Below are 26200 nucleotides of genomic sequence, written 5' to 3'. Positions count from 1 at the left end.
AACGTGACATATGTCCATTGGCAACCACGAAACTCTCAGCAGTCAGCAGTGACCTCACCATTGCCCTTTCTTCCATTGAGGATCTGCCCAACTACCATGAGGATGAGCTCTCAGACATGATCTCTTCTTCCCTCCTGTCTTCTTCCGTTTGTTCTTCTTCTTCCAAGAGCCTCCTTTTCCTCCCCCTGAGACCCCCATTCAGTTTCCAGTCCGCGAGAGGCATAGTAGCAGCAGCAGCCACCATGTCCCTCAACCTCAACTCCCACGCCTTCGCAGGCAACCCGATAAGGGCCAAGACCCCGAAATCCACCGACCCATTTAGCCCGGCCTCGGCCCTCGACACCCTCAAGACCCAGCTACTGGAGGCCGCCGCCCACAGCAGCTCCACCCTGCCTAATTTCAAAGTCCTGCCTTTCAGGAAGGGCCGGCCTTTGGCAAGCTCCTCGGACAGCGGGAACGATGCGGGCCCCAGATGGCACCTGGGTTGGGTCAATCTGGGGGAGTGCCAGAGCCTGTTGAGCAATTTTGGGATTGAGATGAGTTGCGAGCTGTTCGTCTATTTGGGGTCTAGGGCAGAGGAGGGTGAGGTTTACTGGGCGGTAGATTTTTCAGGAGAAGGTGGGGGGACGGTGGATGAGTTGGGTGGGAAGAAGTTCTGCTTTGTTGAGCTGAGGACTCTAATGGTGGCCACTGATTGGGATGACGAGAGGGCTATGGGTGATTTGGCCATTGCTGGTCATGTAAGTGATTCTTGGTTGGTCAATCATTTCGTTTCGGTTTCATTGCTCATAGGTCTTTAGTTTTATTTCAGTTAAATTGCAAGTGTATTCATCCCGTTCCTGAGAAGACCAAAATATCCAATTTTTTCTCCATTTTGTTCAGCATTTTGGAAGCCGGGTCACGTGTGAATGTAATTGCAGCTACCTTGACAGATTGGATCTAAAGGATGGTTGAAGCAGGTGCCAGAGGATATATAATTATCTTCTGGATAATCGTTTATAGTTTTATTGGCTGATGAGATGAATTATAGTGCTATCACTTCGTAAAGATTTCATGGTCATGGTGTAGAAGTTATGTTTGAGCAATGTGGGTGTCAATTTGAAAGCGGGCATATGCAAAAAGGTTCTTGAATTCCCCTAGGAGTTGGTCGTGCAGGCTATATACTGGTTATTGTAAGATTTGCATTCTTTTTAATTTTTTTTTAGTCTTGATTTTCTTGTTCTTTGATTAGGCCCGAGCTTTACTGGAATGGCACGGTTCATCGAAATTTTGTGGAAACTGTGGAGGGAAAACAGTCCCCATGGAGGCAGGAAGAAGGAAACAATGTACAAACGAATCCTGCAAGAAGAGAGTTTACCCACGGATTGACCCTGTATAATGTTTATCCATAGCTCTTGCTGTATTAATTATAATATTACTTTACGACTTTTGCTGTAAGTCTGAGTCCTGCACTGATTTCCCCTCCATATGCGGTCATCTTTACAGGTTGTAATCATGTTAGTCATTGATAAAGAGAATGATTGCGTGCTCTTAAGCAGGCAGTCGAGATTCGTGCCCCGTATGTGGAGTTGCTTGGCAGGTTTCATAGAGGTACTTCTTTTGTTCCATATTGATATCGTTTTTTTACTGTTCTGACAATCCAAAAGTTTATGCTGGTATATAGATATCTTATGTGATCTGTTCGTTATTTGCCACTCTTGGTCCTGTATCGGGCTGGAAGAATGATTATAGATGGAAAATTTTGTAAAAAGTTTGATAGAAGGAAGACCAACAATGAGACCTATGAATGAATGTGATTCTATGATACATTGCTTAGAGGGGCAGTTTTTATAGGATGTATGAGTCCAATGCTCAGTTTTTCCGATTTGTGTCTTCTTGAGCGAATGAAACATCTGCTTCATATCCTTTAGGTTTTCTATTAGAAAATGGTCCTCCTTTTGGTTCGCCATAGGTTAGCTATCTGCCATTGCTCTCCTATCAATACTCTAGTACTTGTTTCTGTATTCGATGCTAATACTCAAGAGATCCTGTTAATTGAGCAAATCGTTAATTTAGACATAACAATTTTGCAGCCTGGAGAAAGCTTGGAGGAGGCAGTGAGGAGGGAAACATGGGAGGAGACAGGTATTGAGGTCGGGGAGGTCGTGTATCATAGTTCTCAGCCTTGGCCTGGTACGATTTTCTAGACATGTCCGAGGAACTTTTTACGTGCATATAAGTCTATCTGTCATGTTAGATTTTTCTCTCTTTCCTGAAATAGTATCTGATTGTTTGCCATCTTTATTTGGTATATTGCAAAACAGTTGGACCGAGTAGCATGCCGTGCCAGTTGATGGTAGGTTTCTATGCTTATGCAAAATCCCAGGTACTAAACGTGGACAAAGAAGAATTGGAAGGTACACTACATACAGTTGTATTCTGATCTTGCAGGGTGTAACAACAATTAAAATATAATAGAGCTGTTGACGTTTTGATTGTAGATGCTCAGTGGCACAGCCGGGAAGACGTGAAGAAGGCCTTAGGATTTGCCGACTACAAAAAGGCGCAAAGGATGGCAGCAGCCAAAGTCGGGCAAATGTGCAGGGGAGTCGAGAAGGGCCAGAGCCTGTCAGCGGACTTCAACATCGAGAATGGCGAGGTCGCCCCGATGTTCTTTCCAGGGCCTTTCGCGATTGCCAACCACCTCATCTCCTCATGGGCTAATCAGGACACGCTCGTCAATGGGGTCCAGACGCAGCTGAAGTTCCCGAGCAGTTCCTTGTCCAACTTGTAGTAGCCCTCCCCTCAATCATCCACCCAATTTTTTACTTGCATCCTCAGGATTTACTAGTAGATAAATAATGGGATAGTTTTGGTCTCCCCTTGTCATTGTATATATATATATATATATGATGGAGATGATGAAAGCCATTTTTGGGATTTATTATTTCTATTAGAGAAATAAAATGGAAAAAGAATGTAAACAATGTACACAATTTTCTATTGTTTTATTTTATTATTATTATTATTATTATAGACAAAATAAATTGGTCAACAAAATTTCCTTTTTCATTTTATTATTCTCTTTTCCCGCAATAGAAACTTTTATGCTAATTGACTTACTCGTTGCGCTCCATCCTTAGGCCTCTCGGTGTGCATTAGCTTACTTCGGTTCTTAATGATTTAGATTCTTTATTGTTAGGGGATCTAATCGGAGTAGTTACTCCCATTTTTTGCACTCTTTAGTTTCTTGGGCGTTTGCCCCGCCTAAAGAGAAAAAAAAAATCTCAATATTAAGGTCAACGTTTTCCGAGCTGGAAAACATTTTCCATTTTCCTGGTGGGAAACTACTTCTGAGGTCAACGTTTTCAGTCATGACGTGGCAGTGATGAAAAGGTCTGTCTCCACCCAATGAGGAATAGCCACGTGCAGGTTGCAGGAACAGTGACGAGGTCGCGTTGCCACTGAATCAGTCGGTGCCTCCATAGAAAGGGGAAGTAAGCACGGAGGACTCAAAGAGCATTCACGGTTCGCCTTCAGCTGTGCCTTTTCGTTCAGAAGAGAAGAGCTTCAGAAATGGCTGCTACCTTCTTCAGGAGGCTTGCCGAAGCCACGCCGCTAGCGTTTTCCAGAGCGTACCGAGGCCAGTCGAGCTCCAGCTCCGGCGGGTTCCGCATTCCGTACGGGGCAATCGCCGCCGTCTCCGGCGGAATCTCCTGCTTCTACTGCTTCTCCTCTCCGAATTTGGTAAAGTCCTCACTTCTCTGATCTGTTTGCGGACTGTTTTAATTGAAATGGAGATAGTTTTCGTTTAGGAGTTCGCCGGCAGATGATATATCCCCGTGAGAAGAGTATGATCATTGGGATGTGTTTGTTGCACTTGAATGGAGATCGTTCTCGTTTGTGTGATGCACTCCTGCTTCTTTTTCTGGCTACCCGCAATAGCGCTAGTAGGTTCTCTGACAGCGAGATGAAGACGACAGCTTTACTCTCTATTTTTCTTTTTGCGGGCAAAAGGAAGCTGGAAGGTGTTATAATCGAATTCATGGTGAAATGCAGCTGGGAATCACCCGCAAATCAAATAATATTGAACATGCAAATCAAATAATATTGAGTAACGAAGGAATAGCTGCCATGAATGCGTGAATTAGCAATTGTATCATCCCCTGAAAATGCAATCTTAATATACTGTCCTTGATAACCTTGTAATCTGATGCTTGGTTTGTAGCTCCCTATTTATCTTTTGTGATGGGTGAAATCATCCGTGATGACAAATGGTAAAGCTGCGTGGAGAAGGTTAGAATTGTCGATATGCAGCTGCAATGTTGTCCCAACCGCATAATGTAGTGGGCGTTTACACTTGAAGATGACAGGATGAACTTATGGAAAGACACCGAAGATAATCATTGCCCTAATCTTTAATGTATGGCAAGCAGGACCCTTGATAACGGCAAGAAGATCATGAACTTTACCCTATGATATACTTGATTAGTGACACACACTGTGCCTCATGAGACATAAAATGGGGGTGGGGGTTGGTTTAATGAAAGTTCAAACAGAGTGGAGTTTGCGTCAGCTTGAGTTCTATGGCTAACGTTGGTGTAAGAGTTCCAGAACATGTCCCATTTGATAAGCTTGCTTATGGCATCTTTATTGGAGATGTTACTCTCCAAAATGAAAGATGTTGGTGTTATAAACAGCGCATATCACTGAAACATGGTAAGGTTTCTTTGTTTTGTGTGTGGAAGTTTTTATAATTTGTTGTGCCATTATCTAATTGTTGCCAGGGACCAGCTAACTTATATATGGAAGTTTCTTTGATCTGTATTTTGAACCATTGGAGTATTCGTCTTGGTTTACTGAATTATTGCTAGTATGTGCAACTTGAAGCAAGAGGTTGCAACTTTTTCTTTCCCTCCTGATTGCAGGTTCATCTGGATCAGAGCAATCAGGAGGCAGGTCCAAAAATTGGTGTGGCATCTCTCTCTATTCTCTGCAAACCTCTCTTTCCTTCACATGTATTAGTCTAGATATGGTTTGCTAATAGCGATACATTAAGCACTTGCTTAAACATTTCTCAGGCCAATAGCTGAGTAGTCCTTATTAGTCTGTTTAAAACTGTTCCTCACGCAACAAATTCTAATTTATAGAACCTACTCTAGTATGTTATGCTCTTTCTTTCATAAAAGCTCAAAAGAATTTTCCTTTTGTATATTTGCAGCACTCAATCCTGACAAATGGATTGAATTTAAACTGCAAGACACTGCTCGGGTTAGCCACAATGCTCAGCTATTCAGGTACTTCGTTTCACCTATAACGTGAACATTTTTTTCAATTTCTCTTTGGATGAGCAGGACTTATCTGCCATTTTAGGGAGTTGTATAGCTTAGTAAAATTTTGAATGTTCTTTGATATATCCCCATATTGTCTTATTTATGTTTTGAAGTGTCTTCATTTTTCTGATTTCTTCATGAAAATGACAGGTTTTCATTTGATTCCGATGCAAAGTTAGGTCTAGACATCGCTTCATGCATCTTGACCAGGTAAGTGAAGTACCAAATTTAGCATGCTGACTCTGCATCTTCTATCCAACAAGAAACCCAAAAAGAGAAAGGGAAACACAAAAGCTCTACAATTTGGAGTTCAGAACTTGGTGATTCATCTAATGATGAGATGCCATCTTTCTGCTGCCATTCAACCATTGCGATTGATGTTTCTCCCCATTGTAGGGCTCCATATGGAGAAAATGCTGAAGGAAAGCCGAAATATGTCATACGCCCGTGAGTGTTTCCACCGATTTCCAAGTTCTAATGGCTTCTCTAGTTTCCCTTTCGCTTTCATCATATTTGCTTTAAAATGTATTTAAGCAGGTAGCTTTGTATTATCTTCTTTTGCTTTAGTGGTTTTGGTTCTGGACATTACTTACCATACCTAATTGGTCTTCCTTTTATCTTTTCACTATCTGAATGATTATTTATCTCAAAATACATGTATATATATGGATTTTTCGACTACAAAAGCGAAGAGAAAAAATTCCCTGCTTTTGAAAGGGGCTGTTTTTCAATGAATTTTCTGTTGTCCTGAGATATTTCTCGTGTCCCAGCTAGAACTGGATATAACCTGAAGATGGCTGAATTGGTTTTAATGATATAGCAGCCACAATGTTCATTTCTATTTATTTGGTGGCAGTTTTTGACTTGTTAAATGTGCTCTTTCCATAGGTATACACCAATCTCGGATCCTGATGCTAAAGGATACTTTGACCTATTAATTAAGGTACATTTTGTGCATATTTGAAATCATATTTTTGATCTTTCAGTGTAATGGTGCACGCATAACCTCATATCATTCATATACTGAACATATTACCAGGTGTATCCAGAAGGAAAAATGAGTCAGCATTTTGCGAGCTTAAAGCCAGGCGATGTGGTTGAAGTTAAAGGGTATACGCATACCATATCATAAGTGATCATCTTTAACTAGCCTATAATAATTTTTTTTTTTTATAACTGATCATAGCCATTTATTTCAGGCCCATTGAAAAGCTCAGATATAGTCCAAATATGAAGAAACACATTGGCATGGTATGAAGCAGCCCTATGAACTCTTAACCAAGTGTTTTTTTTTTTTTTAAACCCTCTCTGAAGTGAAAGGGGATGTTAGACATAATTTGAGGTTAGAAGACAGCATATGTTAAAGGGATGTTGACATGGACCTTGGTGTTTTGTGGTGAATTTTCTCATGTTCAGCTTTAAGTAAAAGTTATCCCATCCCACTTCCAGCAGAGTAAATTTTGCTTTGGACCAAATCTGCTTATTGCCCTTTTGGTGCAATGGACAAATGGGAATGGAATATCATAGCATTGTTCAAATTTCAGGAACTGCATTTCCTTTCCTTTCCTGCATAAAAAACCGCCCATTAGTTTTTAACTGTATGAGCATTTGCATAACTGTCCATATCATTATTGTCTGATTTGAAATGCACTTTTTTCACCTAGATTGCTGGTGGGACTGGAATAACTCCAATGCTTCAAATAATTGAAGCGATTCTGAAGAATCTTGACGACAACACTCAGGTGGGTCCGTAGTATTATTTTATTTTGAGCAGAAATTCATGTTGTCTTCATAGAAAGTTGAAATTAATAACTCTATGCATCTCAAATAGTCTGATGTTGAGTAATAATCTCCGGGCCAACTATTGACAGGGTTTTACTTGATTTCGCTGGATATACACTCATAAGACAGTAATAATCTCTATGATTAGCATAATCCATCTGCTGCATCCAGTCGCAGAGAATTTAGATAAATTACTGACATCCTTTAAATTCTAATAGGTGTCTCTTATATATGCAAATGTCTCTCCAGATGATATACTGCTAAAGCAGAAGCTCGACATTCTTGCTGCCAGCCGCCCAAATTTAAAGGTGACTAGTCTTTAATTTCCATGCAATTAGAAGTCTCTAGTTTTCCTCTTGAGAAATGGATTCTCTTCTCGTAACTCAGAATAAAGATTGACTAGCATCTACTATGACGAATTTCAGATATTCTACACCGTTGACAATCCGACCAAGAACTGGAAAGGAGGCGTCGGGTACGTATCAAAAGACATGGCATTGAAGGGTTTGCCCGGTCCAAGTGATGATACCCTTATCCTTGTAAGTGTTAACTCCATATTTCTGGACATCTCATCTATGCTCCTTTACCCCATTTGCAGTGTGCAAATTATAGCTTTCTTGATTTAGTAGTGAACACGAATCCTTGAACAAATTTTCTGAAACTTATTTTCGATAGGTGTGCGGTCCTCCTGGGATGATGCACCACATATCAGGTGACAAGGCCAAAGATCGATCACAAGGCGAGGTATGTGCAGATCGTTGTCTTGTCCGCTCTATGAGTTTCTGCTATTGAAAAGTACGTCGATTGACGTTTCTTCCTCTTGCCTTTTTCCAGCTTAGAGGCCTACTCAAAGATCTCGGATATACTGAGCAAATGGTTTACAAATTCTAACCAGTGATGTTCCTGCACCGTGAGATGCCCCTTGCTTCCCTATTTTGAACCGAGAGTTTTGTACAAGAATCTCTTCGCGTCAACGCTTTATAAGGCCGGTAGAGCTCAAATTCCCGAGGCGCTGAATAAGTTTGAAGCAGTTGCATTTTGTTCGAGGATTTTTACTCAAAGCTCGGTGGTGGTGATAATATTTCACTTCATAACCTGTACGACTTTTTATACGACTCAGTTAGGTGTGTTTGTTTTTTGAAATTTTTTTAACTCCACTCCACTTATCTTCAATTCAACATCACAATCATTACTTTTTTTCATTTTTAAATTTTTTTAACCATTCAATTCAATTTTTTAATATTAAATTCTCTCAACTATTTATTACTTTTTTACAATTCAACAACACAATTATTATTTAATCATTAATTTTTCTTAATTATTTATTACTTTTTCACACTTTTTCTCATAATTAATAATACAATCATTACAAATCAATTAAAATCAAAACTCAACTCAACTCTAAATCCAAATGCACTTTTAATAATCCATCCAGAAACATACATAGTTAGGAATCTCTATTAGAAACAGGATGAGTCGAATCGATGGTTAGTAAGATCACTCAATGAGGAGCGATTATCGCCACCAAATTGTTGACTTAATGCCCCAAAAGTATGAAATTAAATCCAAGTTGAGATGATTTCTGTGATTTTTCGTAGTCATTCTTGTCGAATTGTCAGGATCTGGAACACGATGCAAATTCCTATGTTTGGTTGGATTTGTTTGTTAGGTCATACTATGTGATAATGTGGATGTAATGTCAGAGGTCGACTTCTTCATGAGGAGAGATTCTGTGTGCTGTCTTTGCTCTTCTGTCCCCTTTCCCCACCTCCATGATCCTATTGATAAAAAAAAAATCACGATTAATTTCATACGGTTAATTCACCGATGACCCCGACAAATCCTCGCGGTACATCGAAGTAAATTAACGAGCTTGGGCAGTTTGATGAGCTCAAAATTTCTTTTTTTTGGGAGGTCGAGTAATTTTCCAAACTAGTAATAAGAATTCAGTCAATTGTATATGCATGATTCTTCGGATGATGAATGCGAACCATTTTGTTTTTCAATCCGGGAAAATGCTAATTCCCATGCTTGGGTGATGGAACTTATTCCTCTTAAACAAATTCTCTCGTCGTGTCTTCTGCTTGAAGATAGGAAATTTTCCCGAATAGGAATCCATTTTGTTAAGATCATGACGTAATCCCACCAGCACATACGGTTGCAAGTATCAGTGAATATATTCCTACATCCATTAATTTCTCATGGATCAATTGATCGATCGACATTATTGCGAGGAGAAAAATCCCAGAACCCATCCATCCATTATGTAAATTGGGTCTAGTCTCCTGTATATCTTGATAAAAGATTCTGACAACAATGATAAGCGAAACGAATAACTCAAAATTATGTCGATATCAGATCTGATCGTACCATAGCTAGATTTAAGAGGTACTCGTTGCCTATCCTTAGGGATTAATTTCAATTTAACGAGTTTTAGAGGAAGATCTAATAAGCATATATTAAAAGTCATAGCTGCCACCAAAAATCAATGAATGCCATGAATATGAGCCAAAAATCCCGTCATATTCCATATCCATTATACGATCCTCCAACTTATTCCTATCTATTGTCGTTTTCCTCTGTTCACTCCTTCCTCTTTGTGTCGTCTTCTTCCTCCATCAAACACACGCATATAAATATATGCACTCATATATGTTCTTTACTATGACAACAACACACAACCCTCCATATATAGTTGCAGCTTCAAAATCCTCTCCACCCTTAGAAAAACACGCTCAGAGAGAGAGAGAGAGAGAGAGGTTGAGCTCCAATGGCGGCTGTGTCGTTGCAGAGATCGGTGACATCGTTCAGGAGGCAGGGCTCGTCCGGCTTAGTGTGGGACGAGAAGTTGTTCTCCAGCGAGGTTAACGTGATCATGAAGAAACCCAACGGAGAGGAAGATATTAATAATAACAGCAAGCATGATCGGCTCAGGCAATCACATAGTGATGGCTCGGCCCGGATGATGCAGTCACAGTGTCCGACCGGGGTCGTTGGGACAAGAAACCAGCTTCCACCGCGGTGCCCAAAAGCAGCTACCGTTTCGCCACGGGTCAGTACTGCTAATAAGACGCTGCCACCGTCTCCGAAGAGGATTGGTGGGTGCGGGTTTTGCGGGATTTTCGGTAGATCACCAGTGGCTAAGAAGAGCCAAGCCAACCAAACAAGAAGCTCGGCAAACAAGCGCAGGTCATGAGTTGTGGTCTATATATTTAAGAACTGATCTCTTGAATGTATAATTCATGTGTTCAATTGCTTCCTTAGTTGCCGATGTGTTGCAATTAGATGCATGATGTAAGGAATTTACACATACGGGCAGCTAGTTATATCGTGATTACATTCGACAGTCCGCTGTTATTAGAATGCAAAGTCCTCTTTCTATTGCTTATATATATGCTTACCTTGCTTAGTGCAACAAGTACGACCCTTATGTCCTATTGATCGCTATTCATATTGTATGTGATTGACATATGGTGTAATAAGTTAAAGGATAAATTAAATATGTGCACGTCCTCGTCGATCTTTTCTTTTTAGTGAACTACGGGCCAAAGCCACCAAATTGAGTTAAACAGCAGAAAAAACACGGTTGGAAACCCCGAAAATGTCTCCTAAGTCTTAACAAAAGATGACCAAGGCCATTGGAAATTACATCAAAAACATGTAGACCAAAGGAGTCATAAGAGCTCTCCCAGTTCTAGCCAACTAATCCGCACAGAAGTCATCATCGGTGTAAATAAAAAGAGAGTTTGCACATGTTTATTCATCGATTTTAATGGAAAAAAAAAAGGTTATCTCTGTATTTGGATGAAATACCGTTCGAGGTCTCGAAATTTAGTGAAACTTAATCAAGAAATAAGGGAACGTCGACGGGGAAAGAGAAGCCCCTGTAATATAATCAGATATAAGGACGAAGTCCACGAGTGATTTGCTATATCCTCGTAATATAATAATAATAATAATAATAATTAATGAATTCTCTAGCAATATTATCTGCCACGCTTCTTTTTCGTTCTCAAAAAGATCAACAAAAGGGTGAAAATCTTGTTACCGTATTCTTACATATCGGTTTGTACTAAGGCAACCCGATTTTGGAGAATTCTATGATTTGTTACGACTGTTTCTGTAATGTAATGATTGCATTATAGACCATCTCCTCGATTTTCCATTAATTTAATTGATGAAGGAGAAAATATTGTTTATATGATGGAATATTAATCATGAACCAAATTTATCATAAAATTGTCTTAGAAATCATAATAATGATCTGTCAACATAAAAAAAAAAAAAAGAAACTACAGAGGTAATTTTCCAACGTTCTTATGGACTTTTTATCTTATCGACATCGAAAAATACAAACGAGAGTACCACAACTCCTTTTCTCTCTCTCTTTCTCTCGCTAATTGTAACAACTTCCTAATACATTAACAAATGCTAATCAAGAGCTCTTTGCACTCTTGTCTTGAAGAGCAATACATAGAGTTTCTCCATTGAGAAATAAAGGAAACAACCGGTTGCATGGGTCACGAATGATCCGAAACTTGAGCCCACGATGCAGTGCCAGGCCGGTCCGTAAATTTTATCGAACTCCTGCACGAGCATAGGCATCAAAAACTTGGTCGGTTGATTTTTATAAACTTGGGCTGCAATGTTCGAACAATTATTGTGATATAATATTTGACTCTAGGAATAGATCCCAGTAAAGAGAGACCAGAGACCATGTGACATGGATGAAAAGAATTTTGTATTTTTAATTCAGAGGTGGTTCCAATTCAATGTCTACACATGGGGAGGAAAGCCCAAAGAAGACAAAAAAGAAAAGACGGTCAATGTTTGAACGTTTAATTAATTTAATGAATAGAGCATATTTAACTGACACCAATTGGTAATTGCAGATTCCATTATGATTACTTGTAAGACACATGGGCTGTCCAAATCTTGATCCAAAGGAAAAAAATTTCACCAATTATTAGGAATTAAAGAAACACGATTAATTAAAGTGGATATAGCATATTGACGTACGCTCTTGTCTAATAATCAAGAGGTTTCAGATTCGATATTCGTGATGAGAATATTTTAGTTATTAGGATTTCTATTTCATGATATTATATCGAACCTCTCTTATAATTGAAAAAAGAAAAACACATTTACATGCACATAAAAATATACAGGGTCCAGACTATGGCAAGTTTTGTCGAAAGGTTTGGAATCTTTGGATGTCATCCAAGGTTTATATACATGGAATTTGACGATATCATTTGATCTATTCTTATTGCAGATAAGTTATTATAATTAGAATATATATATATATATATATATATATATATTTCTTTTCCTTGTGGTATTGACTTATTTGTAAGAGAGGCTTATGGCGTACGTACGTGTTGTATCACTTAATTAATTTACCATAGTTCCTCTATCCCAATACATTACAAATGTTAAATAATAATGCAGCCAAAAAAATTACCGTTGCATTCTATTTTAAATTAGTTACAAACTCAGAGAAAGGGATTTTAATCCAATAACACTCGTATTCGACTAATTATAACACAAAGACATATTTTGTGTTTGAGTAATTGTGAAATTTCCCCAACCCCTTTATTTCCCATTTCATTCTCCTATCAATCTCATGGATCATCCTTGTAATGTGAAGAAACTAGAAATTTGCCAACTCCCAAATCTCCACATATATAATTTGTGTCTAACTCTCTAATGACTTTAAATTTGTTATGTAGCAATTACTACAAAAAGAATAAAAAGCAATAGTAATATGGTGAAAATGAAATATCTTGACATATCGCAATCGACTGAGAAGGATTTCCGACAAATGAAGGACGAATGTGCCTCTACATGAACCAAAAATTAATGAGAGTTCATCAAATTGAACGAGTTCAGCAAGGCAAAATAGATGTAGATGTATGTGTGCTAAAATATAAAGGTACATACGAGTACCTACCTTCTTCATGTTATAAGCCATGTGTCTGGAGCTAAACTTCTCCAAGCTATCGTAAGTTCTCCTCGCACATCGAAAGGCATGGACCTGCATGAATCCCGGCATGTCCGAGACCATCACCTTAACCTGAAGGAACGCGACCACTGATGCCAAGTTTGTTTCCACCTGCGAAACCGATCTCCTTCCCTCGGCGATGACGACTCCTCCCCCTCCTCCTCCTTCTCCTTTCCATTCCGCTTCTTCCTTTGAGAAACTGATCCTCTTTTCGGAGTTGACCCGGTTGATCTCGGGGGCACAGCTCCTGGATGATGATTTCCTCATTAGGAGCCAACTCCGGGACTTGCTCGTTGCTGCGGGGGCTGGAGCAGCAGGTTCGGGTTTCAGGGCATAGTTTCCGGCGATGTTACTGACCTTGCTGAACGCCATAATACTGAAGCCTTTCTTCTGGCCATTCCCATGGGTGGCCATCTTTGTCTGGAGAGTTTTGGGGTTGTCTAACACACAGTGTTGTTGGACTGTCAATTATTAGTCGATGGCGCCACATGACAATAGAAGGAGAAAGAAATATATGCTATCTTCTCCTTCGGGGAAGAGGGGCCTTGTTTGGAATCTTGAACAAGGAGGAATAATTAAAATAAATCCCAATTAAACACATAATTTTTCAATAATTAGATCATGAGATGTCGTCTCGTCAATCTATTGATCGGGTGTCAGTTCGTCTTGATCATAGGTGCTCCTAGTAAAAGCTTCACATCATTATATTGTAGGTAAAGTCTGTTCACATGAAGTGCAGTTTATCAACTGTATCACATCTCGTGGTTCTCAATTGAAGAATACTAATTGGCAAAGTGATATAACTGGATTAGAAATTAATTAAAGTGGCAAACCATGTGTTATTGCCTACGATCGAGGGAATAATAATACAATTTATATGTGGTGTTGGTTCCAAGGATTTGATCTTACTTAATTTGTTCCTTTGCGTGGCTTATTTATTGGGGCATGTTTGTCTAACAATTGTGTCTGCTCTCTTGAATTTGGACCCCACGCCACCTACATTGTGGGGTGCCCTACCAAAGTGCCCATCATGTTTCTCTAATTTGTGCCCCCAGTTTTGTTGCCACATTAATATATAAGGTTTTTTGGGTGCAATAATATATAGTTTTTGTTAGTTAACTAATATGCCACCCCTATTACACAACTAATTGATTGGGTACCAAGAAGTATTCAGAAGTTCAAGTTAAAACATGTTGGTACCTATCGCGTTGACATAGAACTCCTAAGTTCAACTGTGATGGCTTTGCTTATACACAATGTTGAATCATTTATCCGATGTTGAGATTCATCCGGGTGGATCCCTCGTTGTATCTCTTCCAGTGACGTCTCCAAGCACTCCCGCGATGCTTTGCTTCAGACTTCAGTGATCTGCTACATGAAGGGAAGTCGAGTCCGGGGGGTGGATGTCTGGATCGACGACCCTCCGACACCCAAATCAAAAAAGAGGAAGTAACGGGAGAAATATAAATCAAAGTGTCCGAGTGATGAGAACGAGTTACGTGGTAAGTGACGTGGGTCGGGTACTTATTGAGACCAAATCGACAGGTGGTGTAGTCAGTCAGTTCAACTTCCGGGTCTTCTAGTCGGTCACAAGTTAGTCGGAAATAAGTTGGTCGTTCTGGTAAATGGGAATTCTAAATAAGTCAATACACATATTGAAGGAATTCGTTAGTGACCTTAGGTAGTAGCATTCACATCAGACGTGTTGTACAGATTCACGTAAGTTAGTTGTATATAGCTTTCTCAGGCTCTCAGCTCGTAGGTCGACAACTAGCTAATGAATATATAGCAGTATGGAGAAAGTCGCGATCATGTCCCGTTCACGTGGCTCGGCATGTCTGTGACTTGCTTCTTATAAGTGTGTCCGTTGATGGCGATGAATTGTGGGCTGTCCTTGTTTAACATTGAGATATCAAATGTGAGAAGGGAATTTGTTGGCGGGGCATTTTCCTGGACACTGTTCACATACAGTTCTGTTCCTGGAAATGTCTTTTGAGGTCGTTCGGGGGGAGTTCGTAGATTTTAATGCTGTTGTTGGCAGTGGCAGATGGCTCCTGACACACATGAATTTATGAAAGGCATGTTTATTACGTGTTGCTGAGCCGGAAGTTATGTGTAATTAAGGATTCTCGGGTCGAATCCATGTTCTTTCTTGGAAGTATATATGTATGTTCTGTGCAGTCTGATCGGTCCGATTTCCTAAACTTTGATCCCGTATCGGGTATTTGGTTTCTCGATTTGCCCGTGCTAATGGACCCTTCTCAATTGGCAGTGTTAATATTTGATATAACAGGTGTCCTGGTGGATCTCAGGACAGGCCCAACCACATCCCAAATGGGCCTTAATTTCGAGGGAGATCGGGCCACTTGGTCTCACAAAATCGGCCCACTATACTTATTGGGCAAGCTTGACCAATCAAAATGAAAAAGTGGGGGAAATAATTTTTTTTTTTTAAAGAAGGTGGAGGAAAATAAAAGAAAAGAAAATAAGGCATTAACTCACTTTTATAAGTGATAAAGGAATTATTTTAATTTTGTTTCTATTTTCTTTTGTTAAATCACAAGATATCCTTATTATATCAACCGATCAACTGAATGTAAACTCTGCTTGAATGTCGGTTATATATGATCGAGCATCAGTTAACACGAGGTGCATCGAGTCAGTTATTTTTTTGTTTACTTATTGTTTTGTCTGTGCATGGGATATGAATTAATTAATGGGGTAATTACACTGATGGTCCAAAAAGTTTCACTAATGTATCAAGTTGGTCCAAAAAGTTTTTTTTGCTACTCGATGGTACAAAATGTTTCAAAAATGTAACATGATAGTACAAACCGTTATCTCACCATTGACACCGTCAAGCGAAGCTGACGTGGCCGAAATGTGGCCGACACGTGGCTCTGATATGTTTTTAGAAGTTGATGGAACGTTACATGATGGTTCAAACTCTTTTAAAGTTGTCACTTAATGGTCCAAAATATTTTACCGATGTAACATAATGGTACAAAATATTTTACAGATGTAACATAATGGTTCAAAATATTTCTTTAATTAACTTAAAGGTCCACCCATGTCAACGGCGAGGTGACGACGTCAATGGCGAGATAACGGTTTGTACTATCATGTTACAACTTTGAAATATTTTGTACCATCAAGTAGCAAAAAAAACTTTTTGGACCAACTTGATGCATTAGTAAAACTTTTTGGACCACCAGTGTAATTTATCCATAATTAATATACTACCTACATACCCACGCTTTGCTGTCGGAATAAAAGTTTCCTCAAATAATTTATTATATAGATGTAATATTATGAATTATTATTTTTTATGCCCGCTTATTTATATATGATTATAGTATCTTAAAACAATAGAATTGGAATATTTGCGGATCTTCGCGTATGGATAAAGTAAAAAAAAAATTTACTTGTAATGCAAAATGTATATGTATAATTAGTATGCTTTCTTATGAAAGAGACATTATAGAGGAAGAAGTACGTGTCTATGGATGAAAATTTATATAAAAAAAGTATATGATATATGTATAACTCTTTAAAAAAAATAAAACCCTAAAATCCTAAATTTTCAAACTTTTGCTTAATTTTCCTTTTTTTTCATGTTATCAAATCCGACCCAAAAAGATATCATGTAATCCGATCTATTTATTAGGACAGATGATCCTATCATTATAGTTGGATCATTTCTAAAAATATATATACTTTTAAAAATTTCACAAGTTTCTTTGAAATTTCTCCCTTTTCATTCTTTCAAATCCGATTCAAATAAGATATCGGATAATTTGGTCTACCCGTTAAGCCAAATGATCTGATTGTAAGATCACTTACTTCCAAAGAAACATTTTCCTCCAATATTTATTTTGAAAAATTAAAAGAGACTTCGTATTAGAAGTACCAAAAGTTAAAAAAGAAAAAAAAAAGAAAGAGAATGAGGAAAAGCTCCCCACTCGCTCAAAGGGTCCCTTAATTTAAAAAGTTAAAAATTAAAAATGCATATATTTTTTAGAAGTGATCCAACTATAATGATTGGATCATTTGTCCTAACAAATTGATTGGATTTTGTGATATCTTTTCAGGTTGGATTTCAAAACATGAAAAAAAAGGAAAAATTAAGTAAGAGTTTGAAATTTTAAAAGCGAGGGGGGGGGGGGGGGGGGAACTCCCCACTCCCTTGAAGGGTTCGAGAAGGGATTAGAAATCACCATTTAAACTAGCGCTCAAAGTTTGTGCACTACCGAGGGTCGAGAAAATGTTTCATCATTTTTTGTCTATCATAGTAGCAGTGTAATAATCTTAAAGTAATGATAAAAAAAACTATCTATGTTTGAAAATTATACATTTTTTATAATAGTAAATTATCATGATTTTCAATAAATATTGTGTTAATTAATATTTCATACGGTGTAAAATCTAACATTACTTCTCACTAATGGTAATTTAAATTATCAATAGTTCTAATTAGAAAATGATGACCAAAATATAAAAAGTATGCTAGTCTCTACCATGCGCCATGTATTCAATTTCCATTGGACTTATATGGGCTTAGGCCTATTTTCAGTTAAAAGCTCAAACTGATAAGTAGTGGTACCTAAATCTCATATAAATCCATGGATATTCATTCATTTTTCAATGTGGGATTTACATCCTCAACACCTTCCATCACGTGCAATGTGTGGTCTATTCTGCCAACACGTTGTCACGTGTCCTTAAACACCTGCCCTCAACAACTTACTTCGAGCTGGGCTCATCTTCCATGCTTGAGTGAGGGGACTAATACGAGACGCACTCTTGGCTACACTCGAATGTATTGGGTTTGGCGTGATGTAGGTGCACAAACGCATGTTGGCGCGCATATGCGTAATTTGGGCTCTGATACCATGTTAAATTTTTATTGGGCTTATACGGGTTTGTACTCATTTCCACTTAAAAACTCTAGCTGATAAGTAGTGGTATCCAAGTCTCATATATACCCATGGATATTCATTCATTTTTCCAATGTGGGATTAACATCCACAACACCATGGAACCGTTTTAATTTTTTACTTTAATAAATATAATATATAATGTTTTTTTTTGTGTGTGAATTATGGGGCCATTAATATGTGCAATTTATTGTGGTGAAAGAACAGGTCGTCAATTCAAAGCTGCTCAACTACATAAGGTAAGGAAGTGAGACTAGCGTGAACCCTTCACACTTATCTCCACCCTCATCTAAACTAGACTTGTCTTTCTTAGTTAATTACCTAATTTAAAATAGAAGCAATAGTATTAATTAAAAGGGTTAATTACATAAAAAAATATAATATTTGCACTTTTTCTTAATATAGTATGACTTTTAAAAAATAGTATAGAAATGCATGACCTTTGCACTTTTTCCTAAATATAGCATGACATTTGTAGAGTCCTTTGCACTTATTCCTAAATGTATCCGACCTTTAAAAATTAGTGTAGAAATACACGACTTTCAGGTTAAGCTGTGATTCTAGTACAACATCAATTATTCCGTTTAATATAAAGATAACAACTAGCGGGGGTTAATAATATAATGTGACACAACATGATTGAATGAGTGAAACTTAGCACTGTTAGTTCCATGTTAGCTGTTATTGTCTAATCATGTGGGGTCTCTTGTCCAATTATGTTCTGTCACTTAGTACTGTTAGCTCCACGTTAGCTGTTATCGTTATAATTCGACTGAATAATTTACATATACGAACTGCGCAACTAAATCTAAAGATCGTGCTAATTTAGAAAAAAATATAAATGTCGTGTTTTTATATGTTACTTTTCAAAGACCTTGCTACATTTAGAAAAAAAAATGCAAATGTCATGCATTTATGTGTTGTTTTTTAAAGGTTGTGCTATATTTAGAAAAAAAAGTGTAAAGATCGTGTTTTTTTTAGATAACTAAGCCTAATTAAAATCTTCACATATATCATGTGTATCCATAAGATGCTTTCGTTTCTAGATTCGTTTGTCTATGTCTTGTATCTTTAAGAACAATCAATGCCGCCGTTTCTTTCATAATGATAGTCCTTCAACATCTAATATGAAAGATTCGGGCCAGAGCGCATGTAACCTAAAATACATTACCTTAGTTTCTTAATAGTGGCACAACACAAAATTCACGTACCAACATGTTGTTTTTAGGAGTTTTCGAGTTCTCGATAGAACTTCCAAGCCACTTTCATTTTGATAAAAGACACGAGCTGAATGAGGGAGGTCGCCAGACTCTGGAATAGCATCATGAGCGACGGGTCTCCCGAAACATACACAATTAAATTACTCAAGCTATTTGCATATGCGTCGTATCGCGATTTGGCTAAAGAATATCAGTTTGCCACATGTTAGTGTTGATGATCTTATCCCTACCAAATATGATTGTGATTATGATTGTGAAGGATTTTTATTTTATAAAAAAAAAGATGATGTAACGCAACGACTTATACTTTCGTCTGTTGACTTAGAGGTAATATGTTTAATATTTAATGAAACTATTCGTGCTCTTTTATTAATTATTTAGAATTTCTCATTCATTATATTAGACCTTGTGTCTCTTTTGTAATCGGAAAAAAAAAATCTAATAGAAAAATTGGTGTGAAATTGCTGAAATGGTTATAATAATTATCATACTTCCATTATTTTATACTTTTACATATGAAGGGATGAATGGATGTATATATATATACATCCAATACGTTTTAGTGGTAAGGAAATTTCCTAGAAGAGAGAGTGTGCAGCGCCAGTCCAATCTGTATCTCTTACTTGTCGGCCACTAGTCCCCGCTATCTGTCCTGTCCCTACCTCTGGCTCTTTCCTCTCCTCCCTGCTTTCTGCAGATTATCTTCCTTTCTCCTCTCCTACGTATTGGTGGTGTTTGGTTTCATAATAGGATTTTAAAATTGTGATTTTGATTTTGATTTTTTTGAGTGGTATAAATGGGGCCCACCCTTTGACTTTGTAAGAGTTATGTTGTTTTGTTGTGGGAAAAAGTAATATAAATGGGACCCACTCTTTGACTTTGTATGAGTTATTTTGTTTTGTAGTTGGTAGAATTAAATTAGAATTGTGATTCTAAAATACAACTCTGAAACCAAACAGAGCCATTATATCTCAGACACCCACCAAAAGCTTTACTTCTTCTTCAAGCACAAAAATTTAAGTATGTATGCTACATGAGAATTAATGGTGATGTTTGTTTGATATATATATATACTACTTGGGGGTTGGGATTGTGAGGCATCCCGATCGAACCAGATGGCAGGAATGCTTCCCGGGGTGGAGTTAGCGAGGCGGAGGCGCCTCCCTCGGGGCGGCAGCTGGGTTGAGCCACCCGCAACCTCCGCCTACTCGTCAACCAGGCGGGCCTCCCTTTGCCTATATGCCAGAAACCATGATGGCCGCTCCTCGTCCTCCTCCTCTTCTTCGGTACTCTCTCTTACACCCTCGCTCTCCTTTCTTGAACGAGACTATTTCTGAGCTCTTTAGAGCATAACAGTTGTGACTACCTTATCAAAAGATCACAGAGAGAGTTTAGGATGTAAAAACCCCACATGCACTTACGGATTAGCACTCATTGTTTGTGGTTGTCACAACTGATTGGCATTCGCGTCGCTAATCTATGAATCGATACAACGGCATGGAGTTATCGTGCATTGTTTTAGCACAATCATATCCATTTTTGCTTTATTTAATTAGCCCCCTTTGTCTAATAGAAGTCGATGTGAAATCGATGATATGGTTCGATATGGACAATTAATTAGCAGTAACCAAATGATTTCGGTTGTTTTTCCTAGAAAATCACTGCACTGAAATGATTCGTGAGCATATATAATGTCAGAGGAATTATTAACATGATGAATTTGCAGGGACATGAAGATGGTGATGAGAAGCTTGGAGGAGTGGCAAGAGAGGCCAAGGAGAGGCTTGATGAGAGGCTCAGATCCCGAGGTAGGAAGTCTTCTGATCTCCGCAGGTACGTAGCTCTAGCTAGCTAGCTAGCCTGATTATACGTATTTGACTAATTATATTAAGAATTATTGATCCTTCTTTTTTATTATTTTGGGTAAGATATAATCATTAGTACTCAAGTTCAACATAATTAATTCTCTTTTTGACAGGAAAATATTATTTTCTCCAAAATCAAAATCCTAATTATTATTGTTTTTAACTATGATTACCATTTTTATACATTTGATCAATGGAATCCCTCATAAGATTCTGGACTGCCATCCGATCCATTATTTATTCATTCTTTTTAAAGGCGTGATAATAATAGAGAAACCTCGACGGAGATGGTCGCTGGGAGATCTGGGCAACACGACGACCATCGACCGCAAAGAGAGTTGTTCGGGTTGAATAGGAGTGCATCTAAGAGGTTCATGAGCTGGGCCAATCTGATAAGCTGGAAAGGGGTGGACCAAGAAGAGTGCGCAGTATGCTTGGAAAGGTTTATGTCGGGGGAGACGCTCATGAACTTGCCCTGTAACCACAAGTTCCATTCCGGGTGTCTGGTCCCGTGGCTCGAGACCAACTCGCGGTGCCCTTGCTGTCGGACCACTGTCCCTTCTTCGTAGGGGCTGGTATAAGTTCGCCCAGAGATGAAAATCCTGATTTCGTGCCCAGCCGGTGCATGTAGTCCTCAACCTAGCTTGCAAATACGGCTTTCATGTTCTTCTGTCATCCTATTGGCGGATCAATGTAGACTCCTTCGGCGATGTATATAGTTGTAGCATGATTTAAGGTTCCGGACTTCCCTTGTGGATGTGTCACGGGTGGTAGAAGAGAAGTCGATTTTGGTTTCGAAAAACTTGAAGGTGTTTATGGGAAATTGAACCTTTTCTAGCGTCAAATGCATATTTTCTTCAACTTTTTTCCCCTTATTTATTTTTTCTTTCAATTTAATAAAGTGATGTGAGTAGTCATATTGAATATCAAACTTATAATCTTTTGATCACCAAGCGCAGCGAGAGGTGCACTGTCGCACTATACTCTCTCTTGATTTCCCTTAATTCTTTTTTCTTTCACGAGATGCTTGCCCTTGAATATATTACCTAATTCCTTGTATGGAAACTGAAAGGAACCAAAGAGGAATCGAAATAGGGAAATATCTAATTCTTTGTTCGGCGAGACCACGAGTTTGAGCTTAATTCTCGTTCGTTAGAAGTCGGTTTCAGCTCTCTTATTTCCCACTGATTTATGTTTGTTTGGCTCCAGTTGCCATCTTATTTTTTTCTTCTTTTTTTCGATTACAATGGAGGTCTATGAGTCTAGTATATTGAAATAAAAATCTTAAATATCTAATAAAGCGGCACGGATAGTCCCACTGGGTATCGAACTTGAGATCTCTTGATTACCATGCGAGAGGTGCATCACTATGTTATTCCCTCTCTTCATTCCAGTTGTTTTGCTATTGATAAGTCTTTCATTTATATTACCAAAAAATAAAAATAAAAAAACAATTCGCTTTTATCTAGTTCACCTCTCGATTTGTCTGTCATTTAAATTCTCCCCCAAACAATCATTTCATAGCATCGTTTACCCGAATCCGCCATTTTGTGTGCAAGACTATATGCTATCCTATTTTCTACTCGTAAAGTAATGTGGAACTAATGATGACTCGGAAAACCCGAAAAGACTTCCATTATAGTGAATGAGTCGCATTATTAGAAGAATCCTTAAAGTATGTTGGGTAAGATTCATAGAAATGGTAAAGTAACCATCTTCTTTAAGGTCATATCACACTTAAAATGCTTTCCTTTCGAGAGATAATAAAACAAACAAGTCAATAAAGTTTGGTGAGATCAATTAAGAAATGGTCTCCTCATGAACATCATGCATTCAAAACGAAAAATAGAAAAACATATTGTAAGTTATATTAACGTTAAGACGTGAATTACTGAAACACCGTGTATGAAAGCATGGGTTGGAGTATTGAGAATGACTCGACATAGCCGGTTTTCGTAAAGGACAAGCGGTTCGATGAGCACAAGAAAACCTCGATCAATATCCTTTCTTGACCCTACCTAGCTTTTGCCCGCTTCGTGTATGATTTTTCCAGCACGGTGGAAATAATAATGCATTGGTTTTGTCTTCAAATGTGGACCCAGAAACCAGACGGACATACGTGACTTCTTCTCCATGGAAGACGACTCCCATGATTTCCTTTCAAATTACACCTTGCAATTGCAAGTGGTCCTGAATTCATATATATAATAATAATAAATACTGATTTTGCTACGCAAATTGGTCATATTCATCTTTAATTACATACTTAAAATTGGAAATTAATTTCATATAAACTTAAAAACTGATCATACGACTATGTAAGCCTTTTGGTTATTGAATATATCAAGACTGCATGCACGCTTCGGATCTGTCGAAATTCGTAGAAATTTAAACTTGCAGGCACTGCAATAAACAAACAGACGAACATTGCCGTAAAAGAAAGAAAGGAAAAACGAAAAACCATCACCAAGCAGGGAAAAAGAAAAAGAAAAATATATATTTAGAATTAATTCTTGACACCAACGTCATTGTCGGTCACTTTCTATAGATAGCCCACTAATTTTGAATGAAAGAACAATATCTGGAAGGCTAATTAATGAGTAAAATTATCCATCGAAAATAAAATAAAGAATAAAATTCTTTAAATTATGAATTTTATTTATTTATAAGTATTTCACTAAATAAGAGTAGGCATCACAGACCACACTAGAACCCATTTACATTGGCAATCTCTGATTTCTAAAGTCTAAACTATATATAATACAATATATGTATATATATATATATATGTTATTCCAAAGTACTACTTTTACAAGAACAAGCTATATATTTATTTATTATTTTTTCATTTTGCTTAATAATTAAGATAATGGAATTGTACTCGACCGCATATTAGTGGTTCTCCTTTCTGACCCCATTATCAATTTGTTGAAAGAGACATGGAAATGATGCACTATCGCTTCCATTGATGATCAACCTCCGTATTCTTATATCATTATATTTGCACTAAATTTGACTTCTCTCGGAAATTAGCACATAGTTATCGTGAAATAATATTTTTCTAAGAAGTCGTCATCACTCCTTTTCTGCCATGCATTAAAAGCCATCACCTAAGCGATCTGGAAATTAATCTCTATTATGGATCACCACCCCTTCTAGTATCATTCTGTGTCATGCTAAAATGATTTCCCCCGCGTTGGATGCGGGTGGATCCCGCGGCCTACTACATATCCAACAGTGGGAAGATTTCATGTCACAGTAACACAGGGTCATGCTAGAAATTTATGAGTCACTAATTTCTTCATCTTAATTGTTGTAATTACGGAGGAGGTGATATACACATACACACACATATGTATGTCACAAATTTAGAAGAAATTTATTTCGTTCATTTGATATGCTTTTACAATTTACAAAATACTAGCTTTTTTTGCCGTGCAATGCACGGGTTATTGGTTAGAATGGTTACTTTTAGATGAATTTTTAAAAATTTTGACATCGCAATTGAAATGTTCATTAAGTTATTTATATTCTTAAATTGAAATCATTCAAATATTAGTACAAATAATAACAAATTACGGATGATTGAAAAATGAATTATAATACCAAATATGGATGAATAAAATGATATCACTTAGAAAACATATCACATTTACTTAAATATCAAATTCTAAAAATTGTAATGGATGACTTCCATGTATTTTGTTAAAAAAAAAAGAAGCGCATATAATCCATCAACATAAATTCTTCTTGCAAATTCTTACTTTTAAAAATTTATAAATAGATTTTTCTTTTATTATTTCAAAAGTGTTCAATATTTAAACATATAGTAAATTTTTATTTTTAATTACTAACTATTTTATGTTATTGTAAGAAAGCGTATTTTTTCTAAATTTATTTTGAGATTAATTTTTTTAAAAAAAATTAAGAATGCACTTGTATAATAAAATTATTAAGTATTTAATAATTTATATGTATTTATTAAGTTAATTCTAATTGTATATGCATTTACAAATGTTTATTTAGATATTTTTCTTTATGACCTTATACCATATATAAAATTACATTTTTAACCCTATTAATTATGGAGATACAATTTTATATATATATAGAGAGAGATTATGACTAAGGTTCTTAAATTATTAATTTGACATTTTCTTTGACAAGGTTTTATCTCCCCTATCCAATATAAAAATGGAAATTATTCCTGTAGTGGGTTGGGATAAGTACCCTTTACCTTTACTTCCTCTTATTTATCATCTAACTATTGATCATTATTGATTGATTCTTTAAATAACAATTCACTAGCAATTCTTTTTTAGTGAAGTTATTAATTTTATACCTACGTGTAAAATTTGTAAAGAATTGAAGTGGATGAACGTAGTGGATTGTGAATCAACCATACAACCATAATCATTATTTTTTTTTCTGTCACGGATTACCATATATTTGTTAATTAAAAGAATATATAATATTAGAAAAATTTTAATAAGACTCTGTGTCATCGTGACACGAAATCTCCCACCGTTAAATGATGTAGTGGATTGCGGGATCCACGCTCGTATCACGATGACACAGAGTCATATTAATAAAATCTATAATATTAATTTAGGTCATCAAGAAGATTTTTTTTTGACTAATCCGGGGTGTCCAGGTTTTGCCCGACTAATCCTCGGGATTCCGTGAACCCCCGGCGGTGCACATAACGGATAATCACGCCAAAAAACGCTCTGGTAGCCCCAAAGAAATTCGAATCCAAAATCAGGTACAAACTTAGACACACTTTAATCACTAGGCCAAACCCTTTGGGTTAAGTTATCAAGAAGGTGCAAGAAGATACTTGTATGCTCTAAAACATAGAATTGATGTGATTTTGATGGGACCCATGTATTTGACGTTCCACCCGCAAACCTTATACTCCGTTTGGTTTTTCAATTACATTTTAAGATTTTAACTCTAACTTTAACTCTATTCATTATACAACAAAAATAAATTTTTCAAAGTAAAAAAAGTGGACCCCATACATAAACTCACATACAACTTTATTATATTCAATTCAATTTTCAATATTAAATTCTCT

General features: G+C 37.2%; 5 protein-coding genes across 7 annotated transcripts; 4 read left to right on the top strand and 1 right to left on the bottom strand.

Annotated features, from left to right (window-relative positions):
* Positions 1 to 17: 17 nt before the first annotated feature.
* Positions 18 to 3039, top strand: LOC116200262 (nudix hydrolase 19, chloroplastic). The gene is made up of 6 exons (XM_031531087.1): positions 18 to 740; positions 1232 to 1372; positions 1486 to 1590; positions 2073 to 2172; positions 2304 to 2396; positions 2481 to 3039. Exons 1-6 carry the CDS (start codon positions 117 to 119, stop codon positions 2771 to 2773), a joined length of 1356 nt encoding a protein of 451 aa, XP_031386947.1. The 5' UTR covers positions 18 to 116; the 3' UTR covers positions 2774 to 3039.
* A 435-nt stretch (positions 3040 to 3474) lies between these two features.
* Positions 3475 to 8256, top strand: LOC116200263 (NADH-cytochrome b5 reductase-like protein). The gene is made up of 13 exons (XM_031531088.1): positions 3475 to 3726; positions 4908 to 4950; positions 5201 to 5276; positions 5463 to 5522; positions 5709 to 5759; positions 6201 to 6255; positions 6352 to 6422; positions 6512 to 6563; positions 6977 to 7054; positions 7313 to 7402; positions 7520 to 7633; positions 7770 to 7838; positions 7929 to 8256. Exons 1-13 carry the CDS (start codon positions 3556 to 3558, stop codon positions 7983 to 7985), a joined length of 987 nt encoding a protein of 328 aa, XP_031386948.1. The 5' UTR covers positions 3475 to 3555; the 3' UTR covers positions 7986 to 8256.
* A 1491-nt stretch (positions 8257 to 9747) lies between these two features.
* LOC116199107 (uncharacterized protein At1g15400-like) lies at positions 9748 to 10550 on the top strand. The gene has a single exon (XM_031529399.1). The coding sequence runs from the start codon at positions 9865 to 9867 to the stop codon at positions 10288 to 10290; it is 426 nt and encodes a 141-aa protein (XP_031385259.1). The 5' UTR covers positions 9748 to 9864; the 3' UTR covers positions 10291 to 10550.
* Positions 10551 to 11398: 848 nt separating this feature from the next.
* LOC116199062 lies at positions 11399 to 13729 on the bottom strand. Of its 2 annotated transcripts, none has more exons than XM_031529352.1 (2): positions 13048 to 13657; positions 11399 to 11681 (listed from the first exon to the last, which is right to left on the bottom strand). In XM_031529352.1, exons 1-2 carry the CDS (start codon positions 13510 to 13512, stop codon positions 11526 to 11528), a joined length of 621 nt encoding a protein of 206 aa, XP_031385212.1. In that variant the 5' UTR covers positions 13513 to 13657; the 3' UTR covers positions 11399 to 11525. The 2 variants fall into 2 exon arrangements, with proteins under 2 accessions (XP_031385212.1, XP_031385213.1); XM_031529353.1 differs by lacking the exon at positions 11399 to 11681 and adding an exon at positions 11691 to 12937 and having other exon boundaries at positions 13048 to 13729.
* Positions 13730 to 20109: 6380 nt separating this feature from the next.
* LOC116201473 (probable E3 ubiquitin-protein ligase RHY1A) lies at positions 20110 to 22069 on the top strand. Of its 2 annotated transcripts, none has more exons than XM_031532721.1 (3): positions 20110 to 20541; positions 20982 to 21088; positions 21392 to 22069. In XM_031532721.1, exons 1-3 carry the CDS (start codon positions 20371 to 20373, stop codon positions 21687 to 21689), a joined length of 576 nt encoding a protein of 191 aa, XP_031388581.1. In that variant the 5' UTR covers positions 20110 to 20370; the 3' UTR covers positions 21690 to 22069. The 2 variants fall into 2 exon arrangements, with proteins under 2 accessions (XP_031388581.1, XP_031388580.1); XM_031532720.1 differs by having other exon boundaries at positions 20134 to 20541; positions 21377 to 22051.
* Positions 22070 to 26200: the final 4131 nt, after the last annotated feature.

This window comes from Punica granatum, chromosome 3, assembly GCF_007655135.1.
Source record: "Punica granatum isolate Tunisia-2019 chromosome 3, ASM765513v2, whole genome shotgun sequence".
NCBI lineage: Eukaryota > Viridiplantae > Streptophyta > Magnoliopsida > Myrtales > Lythraceae > Punica > Punica granatum.
The sequence above is the reverse complement of the archived record's forward strand: the minus strand, read 5'-3'. Positions and strand labels throughout refer to the sequence as shown.